Source organism: Camelus ferus, chromosome 6, assembly GCF_009834535.1.
Source record: "Camelus ferus isolate YT-003-E chromosome 6, BCGSAC_Cfer_1.0, whole genome shotgun sequence".
NCBI classification, from domain to species: Eukaryota; Metazoa; Chordata; class Mammalia; order Artiodactyla; family Camelidae; genus Camelus; species Camelus ferus.
Window position 1 is genome coordinate 7,761,431 of NC_045701.1, and position 14,071 is coordinate 7,775,501.

The window sequence follows — 14,071 nt, forward strand, 5'->3', positions numbered from 1 at the left end:
AAATAAAGCTCAGAATGATTAAGTAACTTACTGATAGACACAGAGTTCATCAGTGTCAGAATCAGAATTTAGTCACAGTTTTGAAATTTTTCTAACTTGGCGTAAACCTAAAAAGGGCTAGGGAAGAATTGGTTGGGGCAGAGGGGAGGAGGGAATGTTAAATATAACAAAAGTGAAGTACAGTGTGTATAACAAGGTTAATCAGTGTGACTTAAGACAAATGATTTATTGTGTCTCAGAAGTTGGGATCTTAAAATCCTAACCAGAAGATTTCCAGGTGCCCCTCTCCTCTTTGCCATGCACTCAGGCACCGTGGGCCTTTCTTAGTTGTGGCGTGAGTTTTCCTTACTCATTTCTTGCTAGCCACTCCTCCGTGTAACTTAAGCACTTCTTGTCAGTTTGCCCTCCCTAGCCCTATGATTTCAATATTTCAAAGAAATTTAAGACAGTTTCTTCCCAGAAATCAAAGTTGGGGACAAAGTTGCATTAGATCTTTTGGCGATAACTGGGAGGGTAAAGTTTACATGTGTGACTGAGATTCAGATATAGCATATCTCATGGGACACAAGTAATATAAGATCTCAGTTACTTAACTGAAGAGCATATTGGTTTACAGGTCTCTAGTCCAGCGATTCTTAAACTTGATTGTGTATCAGAATCACTGATGAGATAAGTGTCTCAAGCACACGTATGACTCACTTGAGGTCCACAGGTCAGAATGCTCCAATACTGAGAGAATTGTAAGCTCCTTGAGGAGGTGGGGCCTCACAGCACTTAGTATGATGTTCTGTGTGTATTTCTGACCGCCTGTATCTGATGTATACTATAACACATACTTTTTGTCGAGATTGCTTTAAAAAGATAAGAACCGTTAGTTTCCTCAAAAGCATATTTAGTAAATGTCTAAAAATGTTTTATTCTACTTAATATTCCCTTTCTACAGTTATTAAACCATTAAAATGTGCCTTTGTTATTAGAAACGTCACTGTATAATAATGAGTGTTAGAAATACAGAGGTGAAACTAAAACTTGGCACAGGAAATAATAAGTAGGTGTGGGAAAAATAGATTGTTGTTTTAGAAGAAAAGTATCTGGTAAAAATGTTTCTAATTCTTCTTTACAAGCACAAAGCAAATGAAAGGGGCCTACATATGAAAATATGATGTTAAATTATGTGCGTTTTCTTTTGTTGCACAAGGACTGATGTCAGCTTTCCAGGTCACATGTTTTGATAAATAAATGACAGATAAATATAATTAACATTGCTGTATGTTATATCTGAAAGCTGTTAAGGGAATAAATTCTAAGAGTTCTCATCAAAAAAATGATAGAATCTAAAGAAAATTTAAATTTAAATGATGTTATTTTCAGCATTGGTGAGTATGACACTCTAATGCTAATGATGTTTTTAACTATGTTACTATAGCATAGTTTTTATATTGACATGATTATATAACATGTAACCAAGGGCTATCTTTTATATTACTTTCTTGAAGCATTTTGGCCTCAGTGTTGTGTCTCAACCTGTTTTGTTGTAGAATATACATACTACTTTTTAAAATGGAATTGTAATCTTGGTAATTGACCGTTGTGTTTTTTGGAATTCTAGAATTAGGTCATGTTTGTGAGAAAGTAAGACTTGTAACAAACTCCTTTGATTTTTTTTTTTTTTAAACTGTAGGAAATCTTATGATGTGCTTTAATTAAAAACCAAGCCAGATTTTTTTACGGTTTATTGAGACATAGTTAGCTAATAAAATTGTAAGATATTTAAAGTGTGCATCATGATTTGATATACATATGTATTGTAAAAGGATTCCTCCCATTTAGGTAAATTAACACGTCCTTCACCTCATGTATTTTTTTTTTTTTCTTTCTTTTTTTGATGAGAACATTTAAGTTCTACTCCCCTATCGTATTTCAGTTATGCAGGACTGTATTATTAACTATAGTCACCATGTTATACATTAGATCTACAGACGTTATTCATCCTTTCAGCTGAAAGTTTTTACTCTTTTAGCCCCCGAACCCCAGCGAACCACTTTTCTCCTGTGTTTCTGTAAGTTTGACTTTTTTCCCCCCAGATTCCTCGTAAGTGATTCCACGCAGTATTTCTGTCTCTCTCTCTCTGACTTATTTCACTTAGCATAATGCCCTAAAGGTCCATTGGGTTGTTGCAGATAGCAGGATTTCCTTTTTTCCTTATGGGTGAATAATATTCCATCGTGTGAGTGTGTGTGTGTGTGTATGTATCATATCTTTATTCAGACATCCATTGATGGGCATTAGGTTATTTCCGTATCTTGGCTACAGTGAATGATTAAGCCAGATTTTTATAATCTAATTTCTATCTTTAAGTCTGTGTTAGGAATTTGCAGCACATGGCCTAACTATAAACTTGACTTTATCCACTTGCTTTAATAATAGGTACATATTTCTCTAAAATTTTAATTTTCATAGAAATGCAACTTTAATAAGAATTAGAACAACCCCTCTTTTAACAGTTGTTATTCTTAAATTATGGGTTAGAGATGATTTTTTGGGTGTGGATCTCTGTAAACTTTTCTAGATTCAGTGAATATTTTGGAAGTAATACATATTTCTTTTATAATCTGACTTTTATGTTATTTTAAAATACAGCTTTACTTAATAAACTTAATAAAATGTGAATTTTGTCTCTTTTTAGAATATAAAGTCCCTTTATAGTTATTACAGTTTTGTAAAAATATTTTTAAAGAGACTAGATAACTTGTTTTTTTGTTTTTTAAACACCATAGTTCTTTTTAAGTTTGATATTTTATTTTAGGACATATTGATGCATTTACTTCAAAGCTTTTCCTGCTAGAAGAAATTACCTCAGAAGAATTGAAAGAAAAACTTTCAGCACTCAAGTAAGAAACTTTAATTTGTAGTGGAAATTTTAAAACTCAATAGTATGATCACTAATTTTCATTTATCTCTAAATATATTGGTTAAGTTTAAATTATTTATTTTCAAGACTTTTAATCCTGTTGTACACTTCCCCTGACCCCATTTGTGATCCATTTCACATTAATCTTTTCTCTCTCCCAAGAAAATATACTAGTGGCACCAGTATTTCAGACGAGATTGGGTGTGTTCAGGGTGGTATGGCTGTAGACTGGCACCAGTATTTTTACTTAATACAAAGGAGGCTAGAAGAATACGATAGCCTACATCTTGGAGGTGTAAGGGAGCATACATCTCAGCCCTTTTTAGGGATGGGAAGATAGGACAGTCAGACTGTTAGCTCTCAGGACTGACATCATGACTTTTAAAAATCTGCCCTTCTACCAAGCATTACTGTACATCAGATTGAGATGAATTTAATTTGCATCTCACAGCTTTCCAGGAAGGACTGGTGTTAGTTTTATCTCTATTTTATGTATGAGGAAACTGGGACTGAGACTGACTTTCCCCAGAGCACGCAGCTGACCTGGAGTAACAACCTTGGTAGTTAATATGTTTGTTTTACCACTGAGGGTGGGGAGTTGTTCTGACTTTTATTAGTTGCATAGTTCCACTTTTGGGGCTTGTCACAGTGTTTGAAGGATCCGACTTCAAACTTGAATTCTCTGCTTATACTTAAGCATCTGCTTCATTATAAGAACTGCTTCTTTTGAGGGGTAGCTTTTTATTTATTTATGTGAATAGGAAAGCTTTTCCATACATTGCTCACTGCATGCCCTACATCCACCAGTGAAAACCATTTTTAAATAAATAATAAAGGCAGTGAGTTTAGGTCTAGAAAAGATACTAAATCAGTATGTTATATTTCATTTCCCTTTATTCTTTTAAAGTACCTTTCAGTTTCTTTGGAGTTCACCACTACCATATTTAAAAGGCAAACTCTTCTGCAGATTAGTTCTGCTGAAGATTTCTAAACATTTTAAAAATAATTATCTCTTTACAACTGCTGTACTCCCACAAACCAAATACTTTATGATTTTGAGGAGAAATTAAAAAATGGCAAAAATTAGGCAAATACTGTAGTTGAATCAAATTATAAATAAATATCGTTATTCTGGGTTTTACATATTTCATCTGTTGTTTTCTTTTGTTATTGAGGACATTTCATGAGGAGGCATAATTATTAAGAGTAAGCTATTTTGTCACTTAATTTTACATGAATTTCTTCTGTTTAATAGGATTTCAAGTTTATTTAACATCCTCCAACACATTCTAAGGAAACTAAGTAGGTAAGTATTTTTTGGACATTTTGCATTGATATGTCTCATTTTCTTAGATGTTGTTAGCAATAAATAGGAAATAACCTAGCATACAAGATTTATTCTATTGTGTCAGAGTTGAAATTGTGAAAATATAAATAAGGTAATATAATAGTATTTGGCTTTAATGAGCTTACAGTTACCTTTTTCTATAAGGTTATTGTAATGGTTTTCTATTGCCGCTGTAACAAATTACCACAAACTTAGTAGCTTAAAAAGGAGGTCAGTATCTGCAGTCAGTTTTCACTGATCTAAACTTGTGTCAGCAGAGCTGGCTCCTCCCGGAAGCTTTGAGGGAATAATCGTTTCTGTTTATTGATTTTCAGTTTTAGTGGCTACCTATATTTCTATTCTTTTTCAATTGAAAGGCAGTTGGTGTACAGTATTATGTTCGTTTCAGGTGTACTGCATAATGATTTGACATTTGCATACATCATGAAATGATCACAGTAAGTCAGTAACCATCTGTCCCCATACAAAGTTACAACAATATTATTAATCATATTATTTATGCTGTATATTACATCCTTGTGGCTTATGAATTTTAAAACTGGAGGTTTGTACCTCTTAAATCCCCTTTGCCTATTTCTCCCCCACACACCACCCTCCAGTAGCAACTACCTTTTTGTTTTCTGCTTCTGTAAGTCTGTTTTTGTTTTGTTTGTTTTGTTTTTCAGATTCTACATACAAGTGAGGTCATATGATATTTGTCTAAATACCCTTTAGATCCATCTATATTGTTGCAAATAGCAAGATTTCACTTTTTATCACTGAGTAATATTCCATAATATATGTGTATCACATCTTCTTTATCCATTTATCTATCAGTGGACACTTACCTTGCTTCCATCTTGGTTATTGTAAATAATACTGTGGTGAACATTGGTGTGCATTTATCTTTTTGAATGAATGTTTTTGTACTCTTCAGATAAATACCCAGGAATGGAATTGTTGGATGATATAACAGTTCTATTTTAAATTTTTTGAGGAAAATCCGTGCTGTTTGCCATAGTGACTGCACCAATTTATAATCCCACCAGCAGTACCCATGGGTTCCCTTTTCTCCATATCCTCCCCAGCACTTGTTATTTATTGTCTTTTTGATGATAGCCGTTCTGACAGGTGTGAAGTGGTATCTTATTGTGGTTTTGATTTGAATTTCCCTGATGATTAGTGATGTTGGGCATCTGTATATTTTCGTTGGAAAACTACCTGTATTTCTTGACCTGTGGCCCTCTACTCCATCTTCAGAGTACATCGCTCACATCTCTGCTTTCATTATCACATCGCATCCTTAATTGCATTTGCAAAGCCTCTGAAGGGTAACATTCATGAGTTTTGGAGACAGGATGTGGACGTCCTTGGGGAACATTATTCAGCCTTCCGTAGCTATACTGTTTACATTTTCGGGATGAGGAAGTACCATAGAGCTAGTCATCAAGAGCCATTAGGTCCATAGAAAACCTTAGAATATAGATTCCCCACCTGATCATTTATTAAACCATTTCATTATGTGAACTAGCGTATTCCTTCTGTTATATATACCCTTAACAAAAGATAAACTAAAAAACAATTCAAGAGTTTGAACTAAAAGTCAAAAATCTCCAAGTTTTAACTCTCCAGCTTAACTTACTGTACAACTAGATAGATTCCTTAATTTATGAAATGATGGTGTTGAGTTAAGTGATTTCCTAGGTACTTTTCACTTCTGAGATTCTGTGAGTCTGGAGCAGGATTTTTACTTGATACATTTGATTCTTCATGTGAAGTACAGTGCTTAAACATGAAATTCGCCAGGTTCTTTTTAACATTTTATTATCGTTATCTTAGTTTTCTACTGAAGCTGTAACAAATTGCCACAAAATTAATGTAAAACAACATGAGTTTATTAACTTCTAGTTCTGTGAGTCAGGAGCCGAACGGGGGTCTTTTTGGGCTAGAATCAAGGTGTGATTTTTCTGCCTTCTTTTCTGTAGGCTCTGGGTGTGGTCTGTTTACTTGACTTTTGTATACTCTGGAGGCCACTTGCATTCCTTGGCTTTTGGCCCTCTTCCTTTCCTCCCTCTTCAGAGTTTCAGAAGCAAGTTGAGTCCTCTTTACGTCACGTCACTCTCACCTCTCTCACAGTCACATCTCCCTCTGAGGCTCATTCTTCCCTGTAAAACAAAGCTTTTTTCATTTTTACTGAAGGTAGTTAAAATATAATGTTTCCACTGATAAAAACTCAATCTTTGAAATGTTACTTCTTCCTACTGTCAAATTAATTATTATTAATTTCCTTATATGGAAATATGAAAGTAATTGGGGGAAAATGATAAGAATAATTCTCTGAGCCTCTTTTGTGAACACCTGTTACTCTTCTGTTTGAATAAATGAATGAAAATGTAACTTACCAGGTTTGAGGAAGAATCCCTGTAAGTATGACTAGTCCTTATTTTTAATGATACTTTGTGGGAAAGGACTGATGTTCTCCTCAGCACCTTTGAGCCAAACAAGTATGAAATCCCAGAAAAGCACAGTATGTTCATCATATCCTTTTACCTCTCTGTGTTAATACACTGAATTCCTTAAAGCTTTCTAAGGAGAGAGGGAAAATGTAGATCTGATGTTTGACAGAACTGATTATTGTGTCAGTAGGGGATCATAATTAACAGTATAGCTGTGGTTTTTGGCTGCCAAGGTTTATGTCCAAGTCCTGCACTCAGAACTTTGGGCAAATTACTTAGCATCTGTGATGTCTGTTAATCTCTGATATGGGGCTAATAATTAATATTATGCCTTGAAGGTTTGTTGTAGAGGATTTAATGACAGAATGGATGTAAGCAGTACAGCAGTCATTAGCTCGCGATGAGCGCTCAGTATCTATTAACTGGTGTGGTTCCTCTTACTCTGACAGCCCCTTTTGTTGTGCTGTGACTGTTCCATCGACTGTTTCTGTCGCTTTATTTAAACTTCTCAGTGCAGTGAATCTGTCACATGCACTTTTCTATCTCTATTCACCTAGTAGTAGATGCAAAGTAGATGCAGTGTTTGTTATAATCAGTTTAAATGCTGTGGCTAGGAATGGTATGTATATGTCCTCATAAAATGCTTTTCGGTATGTGTTGTCCCTGGATGAGAGACGTAGGCAGACTATTTGTTTCCCATTAAGTTACTGAACACTTAGAAACTGACATAACAGTGGGAGGAAAATAATTGCAGATCCTGAACTTTGGAAAAAATTAAAATTAGTTGCTGAAAAGCATGAAAATAGTTTAAAAGACTCTTATTTTACTTGGTCATAAAAGTATTTTTAGGAGTGGTCTCGCATTCCTATAATTGTTTTCAATTTTACCGATAGATCATGATTAATAAAGTGTTACTGAAACTGACACAGGGACCCAGTGAGTTGAGTTTCACTGTGTGGATTTAGTTTGCAGGAGGGTTCCTACTTGTTGTCTCATGCAGCAGAAGATTCTTCACTCCTGATCTACAAGACCTCTGATGGAAAAGTTACTAGGACAGCATACAATTTGCATAAAACACATTGCAGCCTTCCTGGTGTACCCTCTAGTCTCTCAGTGCCCTGGGTCCCCTTGGATCCCAGCCTCCTACTGCCATATCATATCCATCATGGAAGAATACCTTGTACTTTTCCGCCTAAATCACTAGGTCCCACAACACAACAAAAGGTAAGACTTTTTTGAAATTACATGTTCCACTGTTTATTATTAATCTGTTTCACTGACTGTACAGTATCTCAGCCTGATGTCCACATTTGCCATGTCAATCACAGTGCCATTCTGAAAGCTGTATCTTTAGGAAGGATAGATGAAGTTATATGCTTTGCTGAGCCCAGTCATCGTGTCAGTGAAACTTTGTATTTTTGTCAGGTTTATAAGTAAGTCAACTGAAGAAAATCCTGTTAGCTTGCCCGGTGAGGGCACGGAGAAGGCAACCACATAGTTAAATCCCTGTGTTCCTATGAAAAGCAGAGTTTTGCAATTTTTTGCAGTTTTTATTTATGTATACTGTATACTGTTTCATTTCATTAAATATTTGAGGCAATTTGCAGAAGAATACCTACAATAAAATTATGATGGTACAATTAAAAATTGATAAGTAGGATATGGAAAAATATAAAAACAAGTATTAGTAATTCATGAATGCAGTGCCTTATTAAAAGTACAATAAAATGTTAAGGACTAGATTGTGTCTTGTTAAGTATTTTATAACTCAGTATTTTAGTTATAATTAGTATTATTTTCTTTATGGAATCTTTCCCAGAATACCAGTTGAATGATATTTCTCTATCTGAAACTTCTTTTAAAGCCACAGCTGGAGATACTCTTTACCATGCCACTCATTCTTTACATCATGTAAGAAGTTCCAGTTTGGGTTTAGTTAAAGGAGAAGTTTTATTTTCTACAGATGAATCTGGGTGTTCAGTAAATAGTAGCACAGTGTATTTTCCTTCCCCGGTGCAAAAAATCTTTGAGTCAGAATTACTGTCTGAGTTCTAGACCCTTCTTAATATGTTTGCCCCCAGAACATGTACCATTTGTATATCCAGTGGATAGTTTCTGTTCTTTTTTTTCTTTCTATGTTACATTAAATTAATCTAAATGTCCTCAAGTCCTTTTGAGAAATAGCTAGAAAGCAAATAATAAGGATTTTTCTCTAATTTACAGTGGTTTTATAGTTTACAGGAATTATTTATATTTTTCACTTCTCCACCCTCATGTTGTTATTGGGAGGACCTTTTTAGAAGTGACAACTTCTTTCATAGTCTCAGTTAACTTTGGCCAGGAAAACATATAAATGTGTTTAACCAATTGGGGCAAATGAAAGAATGGAGAGAGTTAGTTATTTTATAACCTCCAAAGACAACAATTTCTTGAGTTAAAAATAATAATTGAAAACTATTTTTGAAGTATTTATGTTATTTCTGGGAGAATGATTTCCTTTTAATTTAGCAGCTCTGATTATAGTTTCACCTATAACATTTAATTCTATACAAGACTGGCTTTTTCCTTTTTAGTGAAAATGAGCTGTTTAGTATCTTGACACAATTCTGTATGTTCAGGGTTTAGCCACAAAAAGTTAAACAACTTAATTATGTATACACTGAGCATTTGTTGATTTCTGTTTTTTAAGATGCCTCATTCATTCACTCCAGGGACAGATAGTTGGTGAGATTATCTGGGACCAGGTTGTTGTACAGCCTAGCATTAGGTCCAGTAGAACACCAGATAACCAGTGCATAGTTTAATGTTTTACCAAGTCCGTCGTAAGTTTTTGGTGATCTCTTACATACCTCCCTACAGTCTAGCTCTGCATTTGGTGGGAATACCCCATCTTTCTCCCATACTGCTTCCTAGCAAGGCCTTAGGAATGGGACCTTCTAGTCCAAACAGGCTAAACACAGATAAGGATTCCAGCTTTAGCAGCAAAGGAAAAGACCACAGCTTTAGGAACTCTGAGAAAGTAAGATATTTGAAACAGAAATCATCTACATACTTCCTGATCTAAAAACTCATGTAACAGGGGTCTCTGCCTCTAACACAATTCCTTAGTCCCTAGTCTACTGAACTCAGACCTCATCCTTGTCCAGTGCCTTAGGCGCTGACCCTGAGGGATACCCCAGTATGGCCTGTGTCCGCCTCCTGCTCCATCAAGCAGAGCGTAATGGGAGGACCCACCTGCTTCCTGTGCTGCTCCTGACTTCTTCCCACTCGAGCCCTCCTGCGGTGGCCCTGTGCCTGTCTGTTTTCTCCTTCCACAGCTTCTGTAATCAACGTGGATTACACATAACACACCCATGTGCACACACACACATGATCTCTCAATGAAAGGGTCAGAATGCTTGCTTTCTTCAACAATATAGTAGATACAATTAGTGTGATCAGTATACTTTTATAGTAAATACCAACTGAGTGGGGAGGGATAAGATGATCTAAAAATCACAGCAGTTTTCCAATCAGTCGGTTACAGAACTTCATCAGATTCAGACAGACAAACTGGCAGACTCAAATCCCAACTCAGGTTTGTCTTTTTCAGTCATCTAATTGTACACCAAGAAATGCCCCTAAAGAGACAAGAGATTAGGTGAGGGAAGCTGAAGTTTGATTCATTCTTAGTGAGCCAGTGGCCCCTTGGAGCTACTTGGTAATACTTCTGTTGTATAAGGAACATGAGAAATGAATATGGTTGGAATTACATCTTGCTTCCAGGTCTGGAGTGCACTGGACAAGGTGTGAAGGAATGGAAAGGGTGCAAGGTCACTAGAGAAGATAGAAGCAGTTATGGACAGGTTCCAGGGAAATGGTTTCAGGCTGTACAGCGTTGGTCCTTCTCCGCAAAGCCTAGGTTTTTCCATTACCCCATTTAAAACTTTATGCTCTCTCAGTGGCCAGGGGATGACAGCATTTCCAGGACTACAATTAGCTAGGGATTACGTCCTAAGAGTATACTCTTTCTTCCCTGGACTGTGTGAGCTGGAAAGCAGGAGGGAGCAGCAGCTTGTGCTGAGAAAGAGTAGATGTTAAGGTAGAACCAGCACCCCGACAGTTTCTTCCCTCTTCGTCCTCCTTCCTCTTTTCCATTCTCCGCGGTCTCCTTCAATTTTCCCTTCTCCCTTTTCTTTATCTTTTTCTTGCTCTTCTCTTTCAGCTCCTCAATTTTCCTTTGAAATTGAGTTCTTTTCTTTTCCCTTCCTTTCACATTTGTTCTTTTTTTCCTTCTTCTCTTTTGGACTCTTTTGTTTTACTTACTCTTTATCTCCTTCTCCATTTTTAATTTCCTCTCCCTCTTTACCACCCCTGACCTACTTCTTGTATTTCCTTCCTCTCCCTTACTGTTTTTCATTTCTCTTTTCTCCTCCTCTTCAGCTTGATTTTTCTAAGCAAATTGATCAAAAGGCCTGTCATTCCCTCATTTTCTCATTTAGCATTTCAGACTCTTCCAAATTTAACAATGAAGAGCGGTTTTCCTCTTCACTTTTCTCCATCTACTCTGATTTATCCCCTTCCCTGACTGTTGTTTGGAAATTTAGTACTTTAAAACTGTGTCAGATTAAAGCTTACTTAGAAGCAAAAAGTGACTAGAGATTAAAAATGTATAAAGGGCCATTTGCAAGTTAATTAGTCCATGTGTAAATAATACAGAGTTGACTGTATTAAGGTATGTTGTAAACATGTTATTCCATCCTGTTCTTTGCTTTATCTCTTAGATTGGTGGAACAAGAATGCCTACCCGCAGCCGCAGGAATTCAGTTTCCATGGAAGCCAAAAGCCTGCCTGCTCAGCAAGTTGAAAATGAAGGAGTGGCTCCAAGTAAAAGAAAAATAACTTAAGCCCTGGAAAATGAAGAAAAGCCAGTTATAACCATAGAAAACAAAGAAAAGCCAGTTATAACAGTGTTCAGTTTAGAAGAGTTTGAGGGGCAAAGAGAACATTTTTCTTTTAGTGTCCTTGGGAGTTCTTAGAGTGCCTTGAAAAAACATGTTGGCGATGGGAAGCAGTATTCCACCCAAAACAGAATGTTGTGCTCTTAACACCTGACGTTCGATGAGATTCTAGATACATTTTAACATTATCATGGCAGGGAAGTATAGAGAAGAAAATATTTTTGTAGTAGACCTTTTCCAAAAATTGTAAATAGGAAAATAATTTGCTTTTTTAAAGAGCAATATTTATCATTATATATTATGTTAATAATTTGAGTTGTATTGCCAGTCTGTTGAGATTGACTCAAAAGGTTAAATCTTACTGCTGTCAGAGATAATTTTGAGTTAAGTAAACCTTATTTCTGACCCATTATGACAGTTTTTATATACTACTTTAAAATGATGATTGTTGCAGGTTAATGAAGTTAGTACCTTTAAAAATTTGGTGAAATTCCATTGCAGAAGCCAAAAATAAAAAACCCTCTGCCTCTGAAAATATACAAGTAAGTTAACACTTTTTTGTTGGGCAACCATCAGTTTGTTTAAAAAAAAAAACAAAAACTTTTGTGGTTGAACAGGTTTGTTGAGGAATGCCTCTGTCTCTTGTCACAAATCCAGGCTGAGTGTTGAAATACATTACTAAAAGCAAAGAGCTGAGTATATTTTCTCAACATATCTCATGTTTCAACTGATAAGACTAATGTGTGGTAAAACAGATGCTGTGTTTTTCTCATCTGCAAAGATTCAATTCAATTATTGTGGATAATTTAAATTTTGCAGGACCACGGAGGTGAATTTGGAAAAGGGCATGATCAATTAATGTTATTGGAGCAAATTTGGACTTAAGAAGGGATGGACTTAATTTTTTAATTCCTCTTTAATGTGCACCGAACACGTGCATCATTTGTAAAATACAAACTTTGTAATCCAAGGCGGTATTTGCTTTGTTTTTGGAATTTTTTATGCATTTTTATATTAATATAAGACATTAGTCCTCGAAACTTTCTCAACTATTATAAGAAACTAGTAAGTATTTTTTTACTACCGAGTTTTGATTTTCTTGGTTGTTTATAAAATATTTTTTTAATTAATGAGTAATTATTGTAAAATCTTTAAATTTATTTTAATATATAATTTCCTCATCCTTTCATTCCCTTTTTAAAATATTGAGCTTTGTTTTCAGTGGACTTGATGGTTTGTGCTTTTTTTCTTTTTATAATTTTGTCACGTACCCACATTTCCCAGAAATATTTCAGTTGTGAATCACTTGGCAGTGAAGCAAGGGAGATGCAGGGATTCCCTTGGAATTTGCTCTTTTAAAAAAGCTAGACAATGATTGCTTCAGACTTCTGAATACTGGAGAGACTTGGCTTTCATTTTTTTACTGTTCCTTTTTAGTAAAATGTGATCTTGCAAGTGGTTATTTTGAAATTATCTTAGCCATTTATTTGAGAAACCCTGATAATATATATAAAGCCAGTCTTAGTTTTCTACTTGTGCTGAATCAAGCTTCTTTTTTCTAATGTATATTGGATCTTGTGTTCTTTTTCTTAATTTTTAGTATTGAGAATGTATAAACAATAATATGGTGTTGACAGTATGAGCAAATATTTAAAAAAAAAAAAAAGCAGACCCAGTGTTGGCAAGAGTATGATGAGCCTGGGCCACTTATACCTCTGTGGAGAAGGTATAAATACTTCATTCACTAAATGTTTGAGTGCATCTGTGTGCTATGTAATCTAAAGCAGGTCCCCACAGTTACTCATAACATTCTTTTTTCACATATCACAGTATTTGTTCATTTGACTTACTGTCTTCTCGAATAGACTACAAGCTGTACAAGGATAATATATATTTGTTTTGTTCACTGTTATGTAACAAACACCTAAGACAATATCTGTTGTATAGTTGCTTACTGATAAAAGTTGGATGTACGAATAAATGAATGTTTAGATATCGAGGATAGATTTTTTTCCCTAGGAGCTTACATTCTAGTGGAAGGCACAGTAGTGATCTATGTGATAAGTAATAAAGTAATATAAGAAGGTCATCTAACCTGGACTTGATAATTAAGGAACGGTTTCTGAGATAAACCTTGCGATGAGTCTTTGAAAAATGAGTAAGTGCTATAAGGAGAGAATGAAAGATCTTCCATGCAGAAAGAAAGCAGCATGTGCAAAGGTGAAAGATGGCCAGACTGTAGGCTGTGAACATGGGAGATGACAGAAGCTGTAGGAAAGGGGCACACGTGCCATGCTGTAGCATTTGAATTTTGTCCTGGGCAATGTAGGAAACAGTACTGACTTTTAGTAAAAATAAATAACATGATCAGGTACTTTTTTTTTTTTTTAACCTTCTTGGCATTAGTCCAGACAATGGAACGGAGCTGGGAAAGACT

At 35.3% G+C, this 14,071-nt stretch overlaps 1 protein-coding gene across 6 annotated transcripts in view; it reads left to right on the forward strand.

The window, feature by feature from the left end:
- The window catches only part of ICE2 (interactor of little elongation complex ELL subunit 2), a 61,586-nt gene extending 47,858 nt beyond the window's left edge, over positions 1–13,728 (forward strand). For all 6 annotated transcript variants that reach the window (XM_032481057.1, XM_006182343.3, XM_032481058.1 and 3 more), the window contains 4 exons: positions 2,807–2,891; positions 4,167–4,217; positions 7,660–7,918; positions 11,458–13,728. In XM_032481057.1, the coding sequence (XP_032336948.1) occupies positions 2,807–2,891; positions 4,167–4,217; positions 7,660–7,918; positions 11,458–11,580 (518 nt within the window). In that variant the 3' untranslated portion in view covers positions 11,581–13,728. The remainder of the gene's footprint in view (positions 1–2,806; positions 2,892–4,166; positions 4,218–7,659; positions 7,919–11,457) is intronic.
- The last annotated feature ends 343 nt before the right edge of the window (positions 13,729–14,071 follow it).